We start from the raw sequence: 20173 nt of genomic DNA, 5'->3' as shown, positions 1-20173 counted from the left end.
GCAGTAGGGCGAAGCTGGGACCCACCGGTGTGCCTGTCCCTTGAGCCGGTGTGGTGACAGAGCCACCTGCGGATAAGGGAGAGGGAAGGTCAGGGTGTGTCCCTGGACCACTGGTGGGGACGCTGGTGGGGACCTGCTGGAGGGGATGGAGGATGCGGCTTTTGCACAGAGCTTGGGCTGCCTCGGTGATGCCCACACGGACTATGAACGCAGGTGGATAGAAGCCGGGGACAGGACAGTCAAGGACACTATGGCAATCACCCGAACCGATGAGAAAACCAAGGCACAGGTGTGACAGGACCCCCAGGAGATGCAAGGGGTGGACCTACCCAGGAGCTCAGGGCCAGGCAGGAAAAGAGGCTGCAGGGGTGGAGAGCAAGCATGGTCTCCTGGAGCCTCAGTTTCCCCAGGTGCCAGAGGACAGCAAGGGGAGGAACACAGGTGCACCTGAGCTAGGGGCTGGCCCTGCGTAAAGGGCTAAGACGTGCCCTTGGCTCCTGCCCTGCTAAAGGCTCCACCACTGACAAACCAGAACCGGGAACCGGGCCCCAGAACCAGGAACCGGACCCCAAACTCACTCAAGCATCCCGATCCCCACCTCCTGACCCAGAAACCTCTCCGCCAATCCCTGGGGAGCCGGGCCCTGGGCCCCCATCAAATGCTGCCTCCTCCCAGAGGCCCTCCTGGCTACCCTAGGAAGACCCACATAGCATGAACACGCTACCCAGTTGCACAGCATCTTGCCGGGGCTTAGGGACTCAGCGTGCTTCCAGACCCGCCTCCCGTGACAGAGAACGGGGCTCCTGCTCCGCGTCACCATCAGGACCCGCCAGACACGCCCCGACCTCAACATGAGGCTCCAGACGCCAGGGGCGACCCCAGCCCGCTGTCTGCTCCGTGCACACCACGCGCGCGGCCCCTTCTACCTACAGATGGCTTTCTGTAAGTCGAGACCATTTCATGACGTGTGGAAGCGACAGGACGCTGAGATTTCAATGCCCACGGAGAGGGTTCCCCGGCGCTACCTGTCCGACTGTCTTCAGCCGCTGCTTCTGGACGCCAGCAGAGTGGAGTCGCGGCCAAGGCAGTGTGCGGCCCGAGAGGCCTCCAGGACGCACCCTGGTCTTTACAGAATACATGTGCCCACCCCCATACAATCACCGACTCGGTTTCTCCAGCAGCCAGAGGCATGAAGAGAAGTAAGACGATAGACGGTTCTGGATCAAAGACACTCAGAAGGCCCAGACACCTGGTGCGACTAGGGCACTTTGCTGGTCTAGTCAAGCAAGTCTGAGGACCCTCGGGGCAAGCCAGGGTGTCCAGACAAGGACAGGTCTGCCCTCAAGAGAGGGACACTGACACCTGCTGCCCAAGCGTGCGTGCCCACAGTGGCACCCTTGGTGGCAGCCAGAGCCCCAGCGGCCCAGGGAGCGGGCGACAACAGCCGGCCCTGCCCAAGGGAGCCACGGCCTGCGCGAGGCCCTCCCTGCACCTGAGAGGCCCACCCAGGACACCTGTTTCCTTCTGAGGGTCCCACAGTGGGGGGCATGGAGCTTGGGGGGCTTTAAGGGCCCACATGCCACGTGGGGGGAGCAGGGCTGCAGGAGGCCTGACTCAATCAGACCCATGAGGTACAGGGAAAAGGACACCTGAGTCGGGGGACCCTCCTTGCTCTCAGACACACGAGCCCTGAGACGGCCAAGAGCATGGTGCCCTGGCCCTACCAGGTTTCTCAGGCCGAGAAAGGACCCTTCCCTGCCCCCAGGTGCCTCAGAGGGGCAGTGCCTTCCCCAGGCAGCTCCGACGGTCCCAGCTGGCTCTGGGGCTCCCCACTCTGTGCAATGGCCCAATTGGGCCCCAGACAACAAAGCTATGGATAGGTCCACTTTCCAGCACCTTCCAAAGGTGGGTCCCCGATGCCTTGAGAACCTGAGAGGAGCCTAAACACCCTCCTATCAGAAACAGTCCGCAGGGCAGAGGCAGGGACCCACCCCGCGAGCACACGCTCGGGCCGCACACCCACACCTGTGGGTCCAGGGCCGCCTTGAGGGCTCCCCGCTGGTGTCCCGCAGCGAGTAGGATGGGCGGCCCTGGCCTGGGCCCACCCCTGCCTTCTCAGCCCCGAGCGGCTCACACTCACCTGCAGCATGAGCTCACATTCATCGCGCCCCACGAAGATGAGCTCTCGCGGGAGCCGGTGGCGGGTGCCGCTGCTGCTCACCAGGAACCAGGACGTGACGCTCATTTTGGCACCGGCCAGGCCCGTGCGGCCCTATGGGGAAGAAGACGTGAGAGCTGCCTTCCCGCCCTGGGCCCCAGCCCCTGGACACAAAAGGCCCAGCCCAGATCCTGTCCCCGCAACCCGCCAAGGCTCAAGCACCCCCATGGCCACTCAGCGGCCACTCCCGGAAACGCTGGGCCCTGGCCATACGAGGCCACCTCTCCGTCCCTGCAGACGCCTACCCCAGCTACATTCTCCCGTCCTCCCTTGTGCTCTAGGCCCCTCTCCTCTCCCTCCTAGGTGCCAGCCGTTGCGTCTAGGAGGGAGGAGGCATGGGCCACACTGCCCACATGTGGAGCCGCACATGTCCTCAAAACCCGAACAGGAACAGCTCTCAAGCAGGACTTGGCATGGCCATCGGGGTGCCCCCGACCCCAGGCCCAACCCCACCCCAGGAAATACACTTTGTACCAGGGATTGGGTTTCCCTAGCTGGACACTCTGGGGTGCACCTGGTAGGAGGGCCAGGGAAAGACACCTGAAGACAGGAGCCCTGAGCCATCAACACACCGGTCACTTAGCCCTTGAGGACCACTGCAGCCATCCTGCTGAGGTCCCCCAGCCAGGACAGTACCAGGTGACTATGGCAGCATGTGACGGAGGTAGTGCCTGGTGTGCCAGAGGTCCCAAGGGCATCGTGACAGACTGGTATGGCCCAGATGGGCAGGGAAGCCCCATGGTAGCTTGGGGGGCACAGTGGGGGCAATTTGAGTGACAACAAGGGCCAATGTCACCAAAGACCAGGCCCTGGGGCGACCTGAGGCCCCATGCAGCCCCCCCACCGACACACACACACACACTCTCACACAGGTGCCTTGCTTACCCAGAGCCCCAGAGAAGGGCTGTGTCACTGCCGTGGGCCCTGTGCGTAGACAACAACATGTACATATGCATGTACATGTCCCACATGTACACGTGGGACACACGTGCACCCAGAGCACAGCCCACAAGTGTCCCAGCCACTCCTCTCCACACACACACACACACACACACACACACTGGATAGATCACATGGGAGCACCGCTGGGTGCCAAGGGATGTCCTGGGCTCTGAGATAGCTGAGACCTGCACCACCGGCCTTCCCGCCAGCTGGGGAGGCAGGCGGCAGAGGTGAAAAGCTCTGAGAAGGTGTACGTGTCTTAAAGGAAAAATGAAGAAGTGGGGGAGCAGTGAGGGGTCTGGGAAGGCTCCCTGGGATGCTGACGTGTGAGCAATGCCAGGAGCAGGGCAGGGCCAGGTGGATGGCAGGGGGCGTGCGGGCGGCTGCAGCTGGGTCTGGGCAGAGGGAAGAAACCAGTCCAGAGACACAGGTCACAAGGTGTGGGGAGTCCTGTGGTGGGTGCTGGAGGCAAAAGGTAGTTCCAGGACCTGCTTCAGCTGTGGCAGGCTCAGTGCAAAGCGAGAATGGGTAGCCTTGTCCACAAGTCATAATGAATTTCAAAAACACCTCTGTGCCAGAGGACCAGTGAGCAGAGCATGGGGCCTGAGCAGGGGACACAATGGAAGGGCGTGGGTCGGTGCCCCGTGGCCAGCCCTGGAGGTCCTGAGGCCCAGACATGACTCAGAGGATGGAACACGGACAGGAGATGAGACCATAAGGGAGAGAGTCGACAGTGGGTGCGGTGGGGGGTCCCCAGTCCCTGTTCCTGCAGCACCCACAGCCAGAGACCCCAGCTCTCAGCTCCCTTCAGGCCAGGCAGTGAGCAAAGCCAACACCAGGACCCACCAGGCCACGGAGGCCCAAGCGACCCCATGGCATAGCCTCATGTCACCTGGGGCAAGCATGTGGGAAGGTGCGGAAAAACCCAGGCCAGGAGAAGTCTGCCAGAACCCCCTCCCCAGAGCCCCGGGCACTTCGTCTGAGTCCAGCCAGAGGAGCAGGCACTAGAGGCCAAAGGAGTGGGGACCTCCACCATCACTGCCCTGCAGGGTTCTGGAGGCCTCCACAAACCCAACCTACTCTAAAACCCTTCCTCAGGGCCGGGGGAGTAGGGACAGGTGGGGACAGGCTTTCTGCTGCAGAGCCCCGGCCCCATCCTTGCCCTTCCAACCCCCACATCCCACACTCTTCCATCACCTGCTACCGGCCCCCACAGGCAGCGACCCCACCCAGAGGAGGCCACAGCCTGGGTTTACAGCAAAGGGAAGCCAAGCCCTGGGACTCTGCTTCTGCTACCGCCCGCCCATCCTGAAAAGGCTCAGGCCGGGAACCCCAGGATGTTCCCAAACAGCCCAGCCGGATTGGGGCTGGGCTGGCCATCGCTGCTAGGAGGGACAATAATAAACACCCCAAACTTGAACCCACGGCCGCCCAGCCAGAAAAGCCACCCGCCCGGAGGTGAGGAGGGAAGGTGGAGCCGCCCCGGGGCAGGGGCTGGGAGCCGGCGGGGACCGGGAGAGGGAACGGATGGGGTTAGGGTCCGGGCGCGGCAGGAGCTGGGGCGAGCGGGTGGCTGGAAGGAGCAGACGGAACGGAGGCCGGGAGCAGGCCGAGAGAGGAGGCAGGGACCGCGCAGAGACGGCGGCGACAGGGAAATGAGGAGGAGGACGGAGGGAGGGACCGCGGGAGGACAGACCAGGCCGGGCGGCGGCCGGGCCCGGAGGGGGAGGGAGCGGCGCCTTCTGAATCAGCGCTCGCCGGGGCAGCCACGGCCAAGCCGGTGCCTGGGCGGAGACCCCGGCGCGCAGGGCCTGCGCCCCCTTCTCCAGGCCGCGTAGACGCGCGCCGGGGGCCCCTCCCGGCCTGGCGCAGACCCGGGCCGCCTCCGCGGCGGCGGGGACCAGCCCGGCCAGGTACGCCCGCGGCCGCCGTCCCCACGCCTTTGTCCGGCCCGGAGGAGACCCGCTCCCCCGGCTCCTGCCCCCCGCCCATCCCCATCCCCGCGCGGCCCGGCGGGCGCAGGTGCGGGCGCAGGGAGGCCCCGGCCGCGGCGGGCGCGGGGCGCGCGTCTTACCTGCGGCTCGGCCCCGGCTCGGCCCCGGCCCCGGCCCTCCCGCCCGCCGGCCGAGCGCTGGGCGGGGCCGCCGCCTAGGACATGCCCGGCGCGGCCCGCACGCTCGCGGCAGCCCTGGCCGAGCCCACGGGCGGAGCGGCGGCCCGGGCCTGGCGCGCGGGTCCCTGACGTCTGCGGGCGCCCGCCCCGCCCCCGCGCCCCGCCCCGCGCCCCGCCCCCGCGCCCCGCCCCGCCCCCGGAAATCCAGGTTAGGGCGGGCCCCGGCGCCAGGTGCGCGCGGCCCTCGCCCTCGCCCCCACTCGCCTCCGCGCCCCCCGCCCCCCGCAGTCCCCTCCCCTCTCTGTGTCTGTTGGGTCCCCCGCGCTCACCACTAGGTCGCCCGCGTCCGCCCCCTCATCACTAGGTCCCACCCGCCGGCGGACCCCCCCAGCTCCCCTCCCGCTCTCCGCCCCGCGCTCGGCTGGGGGACCCGCCCCCGCGGGTCAGGCGGAACCCGGGGCCGGTGCAGCCCGGTGTCCTGGCCCTGGGCCCGAGGGTTAACGCTTAACCCCGCTCGGGGGGGGCGTTCCCCAGCCCCGAACCCTTAGCCCCGCCCGCCCAAATGAGGGTGGCTCTTGGGGAGGGGAAGGGAGTCCCAGAGGCCCACTTCCCCCCGCCCCGACCCTCCCTCCCGCGTCCCGAGCTCCCGGACACCTGGCGTTCCAGGCTGGGTTCGTGCGGATGGGCTCGTGGGCGTTGACGGAGGCGTCGGCCGGGGGGCGCGGTGGGTCTGGCGGCCGTGGAGGTGCTCCCGGTTCCGGGGGTCAGGGCTCCCGGGCTGCTTGCGGGCGTCGGGTGACCCGGGAGCTGGGACAGGGAAAGGGATTACGCTGGGGCTGGGGCAGCGTGGGAGACGTCTCCTACCTGCCCGCATCCTACCGTCCAGGTGTGGGGAAGGTCTTGAGCAGAGGCTCCAGGCTGAGCAGGGCCGTGCGGGGAAGTCCCGGGGGCAGGGGTTGGGAGGGGGCTGTGCTGGGGAGCCTGGGCTCTGTGGCCTGGACCGCTGGGGCTGCGGCGCTGCCCACCTGCTGTGCACCCGTGCCCGCTGCCGCCCCGCCGGGGCACTCAACAGTCCGCCCTCATGGTCCTCGGTCCCCACTAAACCTTCGTGCTGGTCCCTGACTGGGGGTGGGAGCAAGAAGGGGGACACACACCTGGAGTATGGAAGGGAGCCTCAAGCACATACCGGGCAGGTGGAAACCCACCCGCGGGGGAGGGGGGGCGGCTAGGGGACTGCCTGGAGTGTGCCGAGCAGCAGCCCCCCCCCACTCTGGCTCGCACACCGGACCCCTGGTGGGAACACGGAGGCAGGGAACCTGGGCTTGAGGTGGTGTGGGGAGGAGCAGGCCAGGGGAGGGACCTGCCGCTGGGTGATCAAGAAGTTTGGACTTGGTCCCAAGGACAACGTGGCGCCGCAGGAGAGTTTCATGCCAGCCGAGACGCGCCCTGATGAGGGTATTAGCTCTGGGTGCCCAAGAGAGTGGGTGGCGGGGGGTGTAGGAACGGTCAGGTATCCAGCCAGAGGCCCTGCTCTAGAAGCATTGGGGGCTGAGGAGCAGGAAGAGATCGGAGGGAGTATTCCCTGGTGGCCCCCCAGACCTGCCCTTCTCCGGCTGCAGCCCTGCCCTGGGCTCCGCACTGCATCTGTGGCCCCATGCCCCACCCCCACTGGCTTCCGGGTGAGTCTGGCCTCCAGCCCAGAGGTTGGGGAATTTCCCCAACTCCCTACTGGACCAGACCCACCCTCTCCCTGAGGTCCCAGTCCCTTCCCAGGGACCCTTTCCTATCCTCTGAGGGCTGGGACCAGCCCCACCCAGAGGTTCACCTACCCCTTGTACACAGCCTGGTAAATGGCCAGTCACAAAAGTCCTTTTCTTGGGGCACCTGGGTGGCTCCGTTGTTAAGTGTCTCCCTTTGGCTTTGGTCATGATCCCAGGGTCCTGGGATCGAGCCCAGCACCTAGCTCCCTGCTCAACAGGAAGCCTACTTCTCCCTCTCCCACTCCCCCTGCTTGTGCTGTCTCCCTCTCTCTCTGATAAATAAATAAATAAAGTCTTTAAAAAAAAAAAAAAGTCCTTTTCTCTCTTTGTGTCTGTCTCCTGCCAGGAGCCTGACTTCTCTAGGGAGAAGGACAGGAGAGGCAAGTATGGTTCCTGGCGGTCACCTGGATAGCCTGTCTCCCTGGGAATCAGGGGAGAGGACGTGCAGGGGTGGGCAGATGAGAGTTTGACACAGGGGTCGAGAGCCCGAAGACAAGCAGGTGAGCTGTCTGGCAATATTTGGGGGTTCAGGACAGAGCTAGGGGAACAGCTTGGGCCCCATCAGACAAGGGGGGGATACCTGGAACCACAGAGAGGGCCCGCAAAGAAGGAGGCACACCCAGGCAGGAATCCAGAGAGGAGCGAGGGAAAGGAATACAGGACAAGTTGGGGCCACAGCCCCCCCAAACTGACCTGTATGGTGAACACAGCCAGTGAAAGTGGCTGCAGGGTGTTCTTTATAACTACGCAAACCAGTTCTAAAGTCCACGTGAAGAAGAAAGGCACGAGAATGAGCAGGCTGAGAGACACAGTCGGCTGAGTGACCGACTCTTGGTTTGGGCTCAGGTCCTGATCTCAGGGTGGTGGGATGGAGCCCCGTGTCGGGCTCTGCGCTCTGTGGGGAGCCTGCTTGAGATTCTCTCTCTCCCTGTCCCTCTGCCCGTCCCCCTGTGTGCCCTCTCTCTCTCAAATGAATAACTAAATCTTTATAAAGTGGGGGAGAAGAAGAAATAGGCCGAAAGTGCTAAGATGGCCACGTCCCCGAGACAGTGCACGGACAGCCACGAGCACATGGAAGGGGGCTCGGCATCATCTGCCCCCGGGCAGCGCAGCGCGTCCCACAGCGAGACACCAGCTAACGCCATCAGGAGAGCTACTAGCAAGAAATGCAGGTGCGTCGACAGATAAAATGAGCTCTGGCAGGGATGTGGAGAAACTGGAACCCTGAGCACTGCTTGTGGGCATGTAAAATGGTGCAGCTGCTCTGGGAAACAGTATAGCAGTTCCTCAAAAACTTACAAATAGAATTATTATATGATGCATTCATTCCACGTCAGGTTTCACCCAGAGAACTGAAGGCAGGGACCCAGACGGCTCCAACGCTAGGCTCCCAGCACCACTACTCACAGAGGCCAAAAGGTGGCAGCACCCAGCGCCCATCGATGGATGAATGGATGTGTCCCCGGAGATCCGGCCCTACCTGAAGTGTCGCTCAGGTCAAAAACGAAGGAGATCCTGGCTCCTGCCGCACGTGGATGAACTGTGCCGGACATTAGCCAGTCACAAAAGGAAAAAACTTCGTGGGTCCACTAACATGAGGCCCCAAGAGGAGTCAGACTCACGGAGACAGAAAGCCAGATGCAGGCGCTGGGGCTGGGGCGACTGGGTGGGGAGTGTTTGGAGGGACAGAGTTCCAGTTTGGGGAGATGAAAAAGGTTCAGGAAGTTGGTGCTGGTGATGGTTGCACAATGAGGTAAGCATGCTTAATGCCCCTGAACTTTACCCTTAAACATGGTGAAGATGGTAAGTTTCATGTTATGCATATTAAACACAACAAAAAGGGGAAAAAGCAAAAGCAGAAGATTCCTGCAAAATTCTGAAACGGGGGCCTCATTCTGCTGGAGAGCAGAATCTGTCGTAGAAGCAACCGGAACATTTTGTTATGGGCAGTTGACTGGACACATGGATCAGAGATGTGTGTCATCGTTCGGCACGTGACTAGTGGGCATTTAAAATCCACGAGAAAAGGGCATTATTTAATTAAGCATATCGGACTCCTATCTCCAAAATAAAGTCCTTATGGTCCAGAAACATAAGTGCAAAAACCGCAGCATGACAGAGGCATTCCAAGAAAACACAGGAGACTCGGACAGTCTCGGGGTGAGGAAGGCTCTTCTCAGCATGATACAAACGCAGAAGCCACTAAAAATACAGCTTATAAATCCAATTAAATTACAAATTGCAACATTTTGCATAGATACAACCTTTTAAGTCCAAGGATGTGTGACAAACTGGGGAAACTTGGTAACGCGGATGCTCAAGGATGAGCTAGCAAAGCAGCCTCCAACTCAGTGAGGTGAAGGCCCACTGCCTTGTCCAAAGTCCGTCAAGCAGCCGGACGCGCACGACAGGAAAGGGGAACAGCTGTCTGTTGAACGAGGCTGAACTTCACTCACCGATCAGAGAAATGCAAGTGCGTGCTCCCTGGAGGCAGCTGTTTCCCTGCCGGGAGACTAGGAAGTCTCAGCAAGGGTCAGGAGGGGAGGGGTGGAGAGAGCCCCCTGCCCAGTGACATCCCAAAGGGAAGTGAGCAGTTTGCGTGGGGCCGCCGCACCTCACAAAGGCAGGTGTCGGGCCAGCCCTGCCTCCCTGCTGGGATCCATCCCGTGGGGACAGCCACCAAGGGCAGCTGCGATTCCCATCACTGCTTTGCTTCTCCCAGCAAAGCTAGAGACGGGCTGCACGTGTGTCCATGCGAGGGCGCCCCTGAGTGAGGCTGGACCCCTGCAGCCTTGGCGCGCAGCAGCAGCATCCTGGGGAGCCCAGAACCATCTCTTTGATATTCGAAGTGAAGCCATAGCCCCTCTGTCTGGTCCCAGTCTGGTGTCTGCACATGGGAACTGGGGGTGGGGAGACCTTGTTTCCACCACTTACCCTTAGTTCTGCTTGAAATTTCTTAAACCAGAAAGCTGTATTAAAGAGGACAAGAGGGGCACCTGGGCGGCTCAGTGGGTTAAGCCTCTGCCTTCGGCTCAGGGCATGATCTCAGGGTCCTGGGATCAAGCCCCACCTTGGGCTCCCTGCTTGGCGTGGAGCCTGCTTCCCTCTCTCTCTCCGCCTGCCTCTCTGCCTACTTGTGATCTCTGCCTGTCAAATAAATAAATAAAATCCTTAAAAAAATAAAGAGGACAAGATGTGCTGTGTTCTTTAAGGAAAAGAGACTCAGGAGAGGGCCGAGAGCACCCTGCAGAGCACGTCAGAGTCAAGGGAGCTCCCAGCAGGGCCGGCGGGCTTGGGGCCAAGGACACAGGCTACAAGGTCAGGCAGGGGCCTGAGCGGGTGTCCACAGCTTTAGGTGGAGTGCGCAGACCCCCTCCTCCAGAGGTGGGACTGGGGCCAGGGGAAGAGTCAAAGAGATGAAACCAGGGTGGCCTGTCCCCAGCCCCAGAGCCCGGGGCCCTTCGAAACCATTAGGCTCCACAGTCTCCAGGTGAGGTCAGGGCTGGGACCAGCCTGTGCTCCCCGGCCTCGTAGGCTACCCTTGAGGATTCGGGCCAGGGGTCTCCGGTCGAGCCCGTGCCTGCAGTGGCTGACCCCCCAGGTAGCCCAGCCGCCTGTCGTCCACGGGGGATCCGGGGGGGTCCTATGATACTGCGACTGTCCTCTTGCCTTTGGGGTTTTACACTTAGCCACTAGCATCAGGACATTGAGAGCTTCCAGCCTAAGCACTGGTCAGCGCTGCTCACAGGAGGAGGCCTCACAGCTGGCACCTGAGGACACGGAGGTGCCCGAAACACACACCTGGCAGAGGGGCCGCCCAGCTTCTCCCCTTCCCAGCAGTCAGCCTGGGCCTTGCACACCCCTGTCGGTGACCAGAAGCCGAAGGTCAGCTGTGGCCAGGCGCTGGGCCTTCCTAGAGGTGAGGCAAGGAGACGACTCCTTGTTGGCATCGGCTCTACGGCTGCCCAGGTCTGCAGGGGCCTATCCGACCCGGGAGAGGACAGAAGCTAGGGAGCCCCCTGTGGGCTGGGTTGCTGCCTGAGCAGTGGGGCTTGGCAACGGTGGCCCTAGGCATAGCCTTCCCCACCGGCCTCGCTGCCCATCAGAAGCCTGGAGGGCCACCCAGTCCCCCACCCAGGCTTGCTGGCCTCCCGGAGACCCAGTCCTTGTGGCTGAAGGTGATTATCTGCAGACAGCAGGAGGCCAGAGCCCAGAAAACCTGACCTGCCCTTTGTCCACGCTTCGTTACCCGCTCAGCTGAGACCCGGTGCCTCTGTGCTGGGAGGAGCGCCATCTGTCCTTCTGGGGCCTGGCTGGGGAGCAGCAGGGCCCTGGGCTGCGGCAGAAGCGGCAGGAGCCCCAGGACCGGTATACCTGAGGGGTGAGAGGTGGCTGGGAGCGGCTGGGAGGTGTTGTCCCCCTAGGCCATCCCTGAGCCTCCCTCCTAAAGGGCATAGTGTCTGCCCGCAGCCTTCCCAGAAGTGACCCCTACACAGGGAATTGATCCCTGATCCCTGAGTGGGGAAGACGGCATCCCTGTCCCCAGTGCCCCTCCCCCCACATCCCTGCCCCCCACTGCTCCTGGGTGTGGGACAGAGTCCGACAGTGAGGAGCTGGAACGTCCAGTCAAGGAAGCCTTGTTGCGGGCGCCTGGGTGGCTCAGTTGGTTGAGCGACTGCCTTCGGCTCAGGTCAAGATCCCGGGCTTCCAGGATTGAGTCCCGCATCGGGCTCCCAGCTCCTTGGGGAGTCTGCTTCTCCCTCTGACCTTCTCCTCTCTCATGCTGTCTCTCACTCATTCTCTCTCAAATAAATAAATAAAATCCTAAAAAAAAAAAAAAAAAAAAAAAAAAAAAGGAAGCCCTGTTGCTCTCTTGCACCCTCGGTCTGGAACCCAGACCCTATAGCGGCCGAGAGCCCAGGCCCCTCACACCCCACGCTTGCCCACAGCCCTGCAGGTCCCCTGGGCAGACAAGGCAGGGGACAGTCTCCTGCGCCCCATGGGTCCTTTCTCAGGTGGCTCTCAGAGAGCCAGTGCTGCTTCTGCTCACCTTCCCCAGCCCGCACACGCAGGAGCAGGGCCGCTGAGGTGGCCCGCATCCCCTCGGTGGCCGGGGCACCAGATCGGCTCTTCTACTGGACGGGACAGTGGCAGAAAAGCCATCGGCTGGAGCTCTTGTGAAGATACAGAAATGTCACATTTTATTAAGAAAATGTCTTTTTATATTGATTCCCATAATGGATGTTTTGTGTCATGTCCCCGATTTATATTTTATTTTTATATATTTTATGTATTTATTCTAACACTACATTTCTTTCTTTGGAGCATTTTGACTCATGCACACGGGCTTTGTACAGTCTCAAATTTTTAAGGAAAGCCAGCATATTTTTAAAATGTGTACAACAGCATTTGTAGGTTATGCGTGACCCGCGTGTGAGCCCACCGCACGCCAGCATCCGGGGCCCCGCACCTCCTCTGACCCTGTCCCCCGCCGGCCGCGCCTGCTCCCGGCCCCAGACCAGGCGCGCAGCTTTACAATTCCCACACGCGTGCTCAGCCTCTCCCTCAGTGTTTGCTGCGCACCAAACACATGCGCCACGCAGACGGCTCCCTCCCTCCCGGGGAAGCACTGGAACAAAATGCAGCAAGGTTCTGTGGCCTCAAACGGGGCCCAGATCAAGTGAGGCAGAAATCCAAGTTCTTCCAAGGAGAGATCCGCGATGGCAGCCTCCCAAGGGCAGAGGCAGAACCAAAAGGACCAACTCCCAAGCAGCAGAACGAGGTATACGTGTGCTCGCTGCTCTCCGTTGCAGTGGACTGGAGTTCTCAGACTCTTCTGGAAATTGTTCTCGTGCGGAGTCGAGCGCGAGGTTCCCACCCAGAAACCACAGGCCGGGGGAACCGGGTTTGCTCTCGGGCCAAATGTTAGGAGAAAAAGAAAAGAATACTCTATCTTGACATGTTTTCCTCTTAACATGTCTCTTACTAAAATAAATGCAACCTTAAAAAACAAATAAATGCAACCTTATTTCTCTCATTATTCTGTTATAAAATTAAAACACACAATACGGGGCACCTGGGTGGCTCAGTCATTGCACGTCTGCCTTTGGCTCAGGTGATGATCCCAGGGTCCTGGGATCCAGCCCCGCATCGGGCTCCCTGCTCAAGCGGGGAGGCTGCTTCTCCCTCTCCCCCTCCCCCTGCTCAAGATCGCTCTCTCTCTCCCAAATAAATAAATAACATCTTTTTTATTTTTAAAATATTTTTATTGTGTATTTGGGAGAGAGCGTGCTCGCATGAGCAGGGAGATGGGCAGAGGGAGGGGGAGAAGCAGACTCCCCGCGGAGCAAGGAGCCGAATGCAGGGCTCGATCCCAGGACCCCAGGATCACGACCCTAGGGGAAGGCAGACGCTTCACTGACTGAGCCTAAATACAGAGAAAAAGATAAAAGAAGCTGATTCAGAGGTGGTCCAGATACTGGTGTTATCAGACAAGGATTCTTAAACAATTATGATTAAAACATTCAAGAAACAAAGGACGGAGATGGAGAATTCTGCCAGAGGCCTGGAAGCTATGAAAACCATTATGAGATGGAAATTCTGGGTCTGACAGTAAATAACTGAAATTAAGAGTGAGCTCGTTGGCCCTGGACGACGCTGGGCGGTGCGTGCAGGAGAGGCTCTCAGCTGCATTCCCAGTCGGCGCCCACGGCCTCTGCTCTCAGGGAGGCGAGCTCCCAGCTCAGTCCCACTGTGGTGCCCGTAAAGGGGTTCCCGCGGCCCGCTGGGGCTGCCTGCCCACCCCCTCCCTCGTGCACCCCCTCACCGTGCACTCTGGTCCTCTGCTTGGGGTCTGCTGGGGGGACACCTGCAGACCAGGAGTGTCTCCAGCACCAGGCAGTCCTCACTGGAGGGGGGAGCGGAGGGGGGCGCGGTGAGGCCTGGCCAGGGCAGGGCTGCGGGCAAGGTGGGAGTACCAGGGTCTGAACAGGCCTGGCTTGTGGGCGGAAAGGCGGCTTCAGGAAGCGGGGGAGATGTGGGAGGGGAAGGAGGAGCCTCCCTTCTGCAGAAGACCCTCAGCCTCCCCTTGTGGGGGGTCAGAGCCCCCCGCCTCCCCGGAGGGCATCTGCGGATCTTGGGACGCAGGGTAAGCAGATGGCAGGGAGGTTCCCCACCTCCCTGTCTTCCCGACCAGCAGACAGTGGCCGCCCCAAAACACAAGCCCACCCCCCCCCGCCCTGCTCTCCGGGCTTTTGTGCACTCTGTTGGCTGCCACCACCCCCCCACCCTCATCCCGGCTCAAAGGCCTCGTCCCCCAGGAGCAGTGCTGACCTTCCCCTTCCCTGCTGCACCTCTGCCGTTTGCCCTGTGGCCCCTGGGCCAGCCCTGGCAAACCCATTGGTCACACTTTATCCACCAGCGGTTAGACCCCGACAGAGGGCATGGCTGGGTGAGGAAGGGCTGAAGCCGGCGGGTCACCAAGGGGCCCTGCCTGCTCCACGTAGCTGGGTCACTCCGTTAACCCTCCCCCGCGGACCCCCGTGCCCTGGAGCAGGTCCCCTCTGCACGCACTGTGCTCCGAGGCGCCTTCCAAACCTGGACCCCCGAGACCTTCCCGCTGGAGGGACTCACTGTCGGAAGTATGTCGCTGCGGCGGATGCGTCTGAGCACAAAGACACTCCCGTGAGGACAGCCGTCCACCAGAGGAAGAAGGACCGGAGATCCAGCGCGGCCTAGCCAGTGGTGGACACCGCCCAGACACACGTCTGGCTGTCCCAGAGGACAGTGCCAGTGGGCACTTGTGAATCACCCAGCGGCTTGGGATTTGAAGCAAGTCACATGGCTTCTCCGTGACTCAGTTTCCTCACCATCAGAAAACCCAGATGTGGTGCCCAGCCCAGGCAGAGGGAGGGAGGGGGTGGGAGGGGTGGAAACAGGCCCCCCCACGCCCCGGCAGGGTTTGGCAACCAGAAGGGTGAAGAGCTGCAGGAGAGGGCTCCAGGAGACCCAGTGTGGGGCCAAGGAAGTGGGGACAGATGAGATTTTTATTTTTCTTTTTTAAAAAGATTTTATTTATTATTTATTTGAGAGAGAGAGAGAGAGCATGATCAGGGGGAGGGGGAGGCAGAGGGAGAGGGAGAAGCAGGGAGCCCAATGTGGGACCGACTGATCCCAGACCCTGGGATCATGACCTGAGCCGAAGGCAGACGCTTAGCCCACTGAGCCCCCTGGTGCCCCGGATGAGATTTTTTGGACGTGCGCTCTCTTTTCCCGTGAGAGGGCAGCCACAGAGCATGTTTGGAGACGCCGGTGGCTCTGAGGGACGCCAGAGACAACAGTCACCCTTCTTGTCTTTGGGGTTCCCAAAGGCACAGCAGAGACGCTGGTCCCAAAGCCAACGTGTTTGTCCTTCTTGGCCCAGACTGGGCTCAGAGCTTTCCCCTGGAGTGGGGGTGCAGACAGGCACAAAGGCTCCCCGGAGGGGTTACCAAGGGAAGGGGAGGCACAGCAGCACCTCCGCAGTGTCAGAGAGTCAAGACAGGGAACCTGTCCTGTCCGGACAGCTTTGTGCTAAGCCCACGAGCCAATCTGTCCCTGCATAGCTCCCCACAGCCTCACCCGTCTGCGAGCCCTGACTCTGCCCCCACGGGACCGGGCTCCGCTCTGCCTGGATGCTCGGGGCAGAGAACCGGGGGATGGGGTTCCTGGGACCTCCCTGCTGTACAGGCCGGGGCGGGGGGTGCCACCTCCCCCAGTCCTGGGCGACTTAGAAGAACCGAGGAGCACAGACTTCGCTCTTTGCGGGAGGGAAGGCGGCTTCAGGAAGTGGGGGAGACGCGGGTGCAGAAAGAAAGAAGGGGGTCCAGCCAGCAAGGAGGCTCCCGGTGCTGGGCCAGGGAGGTCAGGGGGGTGTGCGGCGAGGAGGGGGCCAGCAACGGGAGCAGGATGGGGAGCCTGTGGTAAGGGCCGGTCCACAGAGAGGTGCGCATGGCGGGAAGGACGACGGACTCAGTGGGAGGCAGGGCCCTGGGAGGGACACCTCCCAGACTGAGCACCACTGTGTGCCCCTATGAAGCCCCGGCCTTGCCTTATCCCCCACGGGCGGCATATGGCACCTCCACTCACAGCTGTGCTGGGCTGAGGAAGTCATGACACTGATGTGGGACGGGGTGCCCAACAGCTGGGCTGGGCTGGCTCCTCATGGCTCTGGAGTGCTGGGCTCTAGACTTCTCCTTCTCAGCCCCCAGGCCTACAAGTAGGGGGCTCACGCCCCACCCCGGGCTGGGGAGAGCCATCCACTACAGGCCCTGGGCCGCCCCACACAGGACGCCATGTTCCAGGCGAGCAACGACCTCCCCTGATGGGGGGCAGGGAGCAGACCAGGTGGTGAGCAAAGGAGGCTGGGCAGTGCAGGAGAAGCGGGACTGACCCTGTTCCGTCCCACAGGGAAAGGCGGACCTCCCCCTCCCCCCACCCAGGTGACAAGATGGTACATAAAAAAGAAGATGGTCATCCCACTTACGAATACAGATGGAAGTCAGTGATTAGCATCAACCTGGGGAAAGGAGAATCCCAAAGCCACTGAGGACGGTGTGCTGGGCCGCCTGGACAACCTGACACACTCTAGTAAAAACTACCGGAATTATAGGATAAGCTGGCGAATTGGCAAGAAGAGAAGCGTATGGAATGATGAAACTTTTTTTTTTCTGTTCCAATAATGAGCTTTTAAAACGAGAAAAATCTGTCCCATTTGTTTCCGTGACACAGAAATACGAAACACTTAAGGAGCCAGTAAGCACGGCCTAGGAGCTGCGCGAAGAAAGCTCTGCGGTTTGCAGAGCAGAGCAGAGAGATCCGATGAGGGAAAGCATCGCCGGTCTGTGGCGCAGGAGGGCTTGGCGGGCGAGAGGAGCAGAGACAAGAGCCAGGGTGGATACACCAAAAAGACCCAAGGGGCGAGGGGGGCCTGCCTTCCCAGGTATTAGCTCAGCCTCTGAAGCTACTGTGTAACCCAGAGAATGCAGAACGGATTTGGGACCCGAGTACACGTTCCCGAAATCGTCACCTCACACAGGAGAATTCCGCACGGGGTGGCAGAGGAGAGAGGTCGTTGAAGAGGTAGAGCCGAGGCCACGGGAGGAAAGTTCCCAGAGCAGGTCCGCGCCCCAAGCAGACCGACACAGCCACCACGTGCAGAAATCAAAAGAATTAGAGGAGAAAAAACAGATTTTGGGGGCGCCTGGACAGCTCAGTCGGTGGAGTGTGTGACTCTCGATCTCAGGGTTGTGAGTTCAAGACCCACACTGGGGGTAGAGACTGTATTAAAAAAATGGTAAATTTGGAAAAACATATTTATTTGTAAAGCAGACAACAAACCAGTGGTGAATATCTATAACATAGGAAAGGCTTAAATATTTAAGTCTTATATGGATATCACTTCCCTGAGAATTTCTGCCATGAAAATAAAACCTCCATCGCAGAAAACATGTTCACAGATGCCTAGTAGAGCCCCCGTCATCACAGCGCAAGGGGAAAAGCTCTGGTCGGGAGAGCGAATGCCGACAGAGGCAAACAGTCATTACTGCGCTCAGTGGTTACGCACTGACCTATGCGCGTGACTGTTTCATGTGTCTATGGGGACTATGGTTGGAAACAAATCAAAGCTCTAACCCTTACTGAAATTTTAGTCTATTAAAAAATAAGTAAATAAAAATAAACAAAAAATATATTTAAAGATTTTATTTATTTGACAGAGAGCACAAGTAGGCAGAGGCAGGCAGAGAGAGAGGAGGAAGCAGGCTCCCCGCGGAGCAGAGAGCCTGATGTGGGACTCGATCCCAGGACCCTGAGATCATGACCTGAACCGAAGGCAGAGGCTTAACCCACTGAGCCACCCTGGCGCCCCCCAAAAATATATTTAAATGTTAGGGAGTAGTAAGTCCTGAGATCAAAAAAATAACTCGGGAGAGAAAAAGAAATTAAGAAAGCAGCCCATCCTCAACAGGATCTCAACAATTTAAATATTTATGGTGCACTTGGCCGGCTCGGCTCAGTCCGTTAGCTGGACCCTTCCTTTCTGCTGAGGTAATGACCTTGGGTCATGAGTTCAGCCCCATGGCAGGCTCTGCCCGCAGCGGGGAGTCTGCTCAGGGTCCTCTCTCCCTGTCCCTTTGTCCCTCCCCCCTCCACACGGGCATGCACACACTCTCTCTTAAAAAAAAAAAAAAAAAAGAATGAAATATTGAGGAATAAATCTACCTGAGCTGGGCAGAGTCTTGAGCTCTGAGAACGACAAAGCAGTGCCGGAAAGGAATCGTCAGCAGACAGACATCTGTGCCCACGGATGAGAAGCCTCGACTTCGCAAAGGGTCGGTACTACCCAGGACAACCTACAGATTCCGCGTGGTCCCCATGGAAATTCCGAAAGCGTTTCCCATGGAAACAGGCCGATCCTCAGGTTCGCATGGAATCGCCAGGGGCCCGGAGCAGCCCAGACAGTCTTGAAAAAGACTCAAGTCAGAGGACTCACACTTCCTGACTTTGAAACTTCCTGCAGAGCTACGGTCATTAAAATAGTGCAGGACTGGCCTAAGCACGGCTGAAGGGACCCGTGGAGTCGCGGGGACAGCCCGGACGGAGACCTCCCTGCGGCCAGTCGGCTGGTGTTTGACGAAGGTGCCAAGACCCCTCAATGGCGAGAGGACATTCTTGTCAACAACCGGTGCCACAGCGGCTGGGCACTAGCGAGCAGAGGACCAAGTGGGACCCTTACCTCGTGTCGTGGCCAATAATTTAACTCATGGGCGCCTGGGCGGCTCAGCGGGTTCAGCCTCTGCCTTCGGCTCAGGTCATGGTCTCAGGGTCCTGGGATCGAGCCCCGCATTGGGGACCCTGCTTCTCCCTCTCCCTCCGCCTCTGCCACTCCCCCACTTATGCTCGCTCTGTCAAATAAATAAATCAAATCTTTAAAAAAAATAAACTTAAAAACCCTAATATCCTACAGATACCTGGCAGTAAAGACCTGTGCCTTCCTCAGATAATCAGCGTGCTTCTATCCACGAAAAAGCAGACTAAAGAATCAGAGCGGCTCTCCTGCAGATCACCCCGAACCAGGAACAGCCCACCGGTCCGCGGACAGGAGGGTGGGTGGCCCTCGTGGAAGGCTGCCGGCGGTAAGAAAACGGGGGCTCGTGCAGCACACGGGGTGTCTCATGGACACCTCGCCCGGTGAAACACAGCTGGACGCAGAAGCCACACTGGCCAAGCGCCTTCCGATGTAGCTCCGAACCCGCAGAGCTGCCCAGCGAGGGGAAGGTCGGAGGAGGGGCTGCGGGGGCTCCGCTGACTGAAGGGGCACGTGGGCGTGCCCTGGCTCGTGCACTCGGGTGTGCGCAGGGACGTCTTCGAGCGCACATAGCATCTAGCCTCAGATCTGGGCTCTGTGCCACCGGCAAGGCGTGCCTTAAGGCCACACATGCGAGATACAGAATCGGCGGCTGCCAGCACCTCGCCAGCTGCGCAAGTTTAAAACACACCCATGGGGCGCCTGGGGGACTCAGTCGGTTGGGCGTCTGCCTTCGGCTCAGGTCATGATCCTGGGGTCCTGGGGTTGAGTCCCTGCTCAGCGGAGAGCCTGTCTCTCCCTCTCCCTCTGCTGCTCCCCTGCTTGTGCTCTCTCCCCTCCCCTCCTAATGGATAAATAAAACCTTTTAAAAAACAAAACAAAACAGGGGCGCCTGGGTGGCTCAGTGGGTTCAGCCTCTGCCTTCGGCTCAGGTCATGATCTCAGGGTCGTGGGATCGAGCCCCGCATCGGGCTCCTTGCTTGGCGGGGAGCCTGCTCCCCCCCCCCACCTGCCCCCGCCTGCCTCTGCCTGCTTGCGATCTCTATCAAATAAATAAATAAAATCTTTTTTTAAAAACCACATACACATGAAATAAGCTTCACTGACTGTTTAAACAAATATAAACGGTCTATCCTGGGAGGGGCTCGGGGACAGGCGGGGGCGAAGGGGTGCAGCAGGAGGGGGGTGTATCAGGAGCTCATCCCAGCTCCTGTGCTCTGTGGCCTCTCAGGCCTTGGCGGCCACCTCTTTCCCCTCGCCTGCCCTCCCTCTCCAAACCAGCCACCTCCCCAGCT

General features: G+C 60.2%; 1 protein-coding gene across 6 annotated transcripts in view; it reads right to left on the bottom strand.

Annotated features, from left to right (window-relative positions):
- CEP170B (centrosomal protein 170B) overlaps positions 1–20173 on the bottom strand; it is a 42623-nt gene that overhangs the window by 19964 nt on the left and 2486 nt on the right. For 2 of the 6 annotated variants that reach the window (XM_047737289.1, XM_047737295.1), the window contains exon 2: positions 2141–2272. In XM_047737289.1, the coding sequence (XP_047593245.1) occupies positions 2141–2272 (132 nt within the window). Of the gene's footprint in view, positions 1–2140; positions 2273–3103; positions 3143–5234; positions 5381–5602; positions 5623–6478; positions 6628–20173 lie in introns of those variants that run through there. The other 4 variants (XM_047737291.1, XM_047737293.1, XM_047737294.1 and 1 more) reach the window with 4 other exon arrangements.

Source organism: Lutra lutra, chromosome 7, assembly GCF_902655055.1.
Source record: "Lutra lutra chromosome 7, mLutLut1.2, whole genome shotgun sequence".
NCBI classification, from domain to species: Eukaryota; Metazoa; Chordata; class Mammalia; order Carnivora; family Mustelidae; genus Lutra; species Lutra lutra.
Note: the sequence above shows the minus strand (reverse complement) of the source record. Positions and strands in the feature narration are given on the sequence as shown.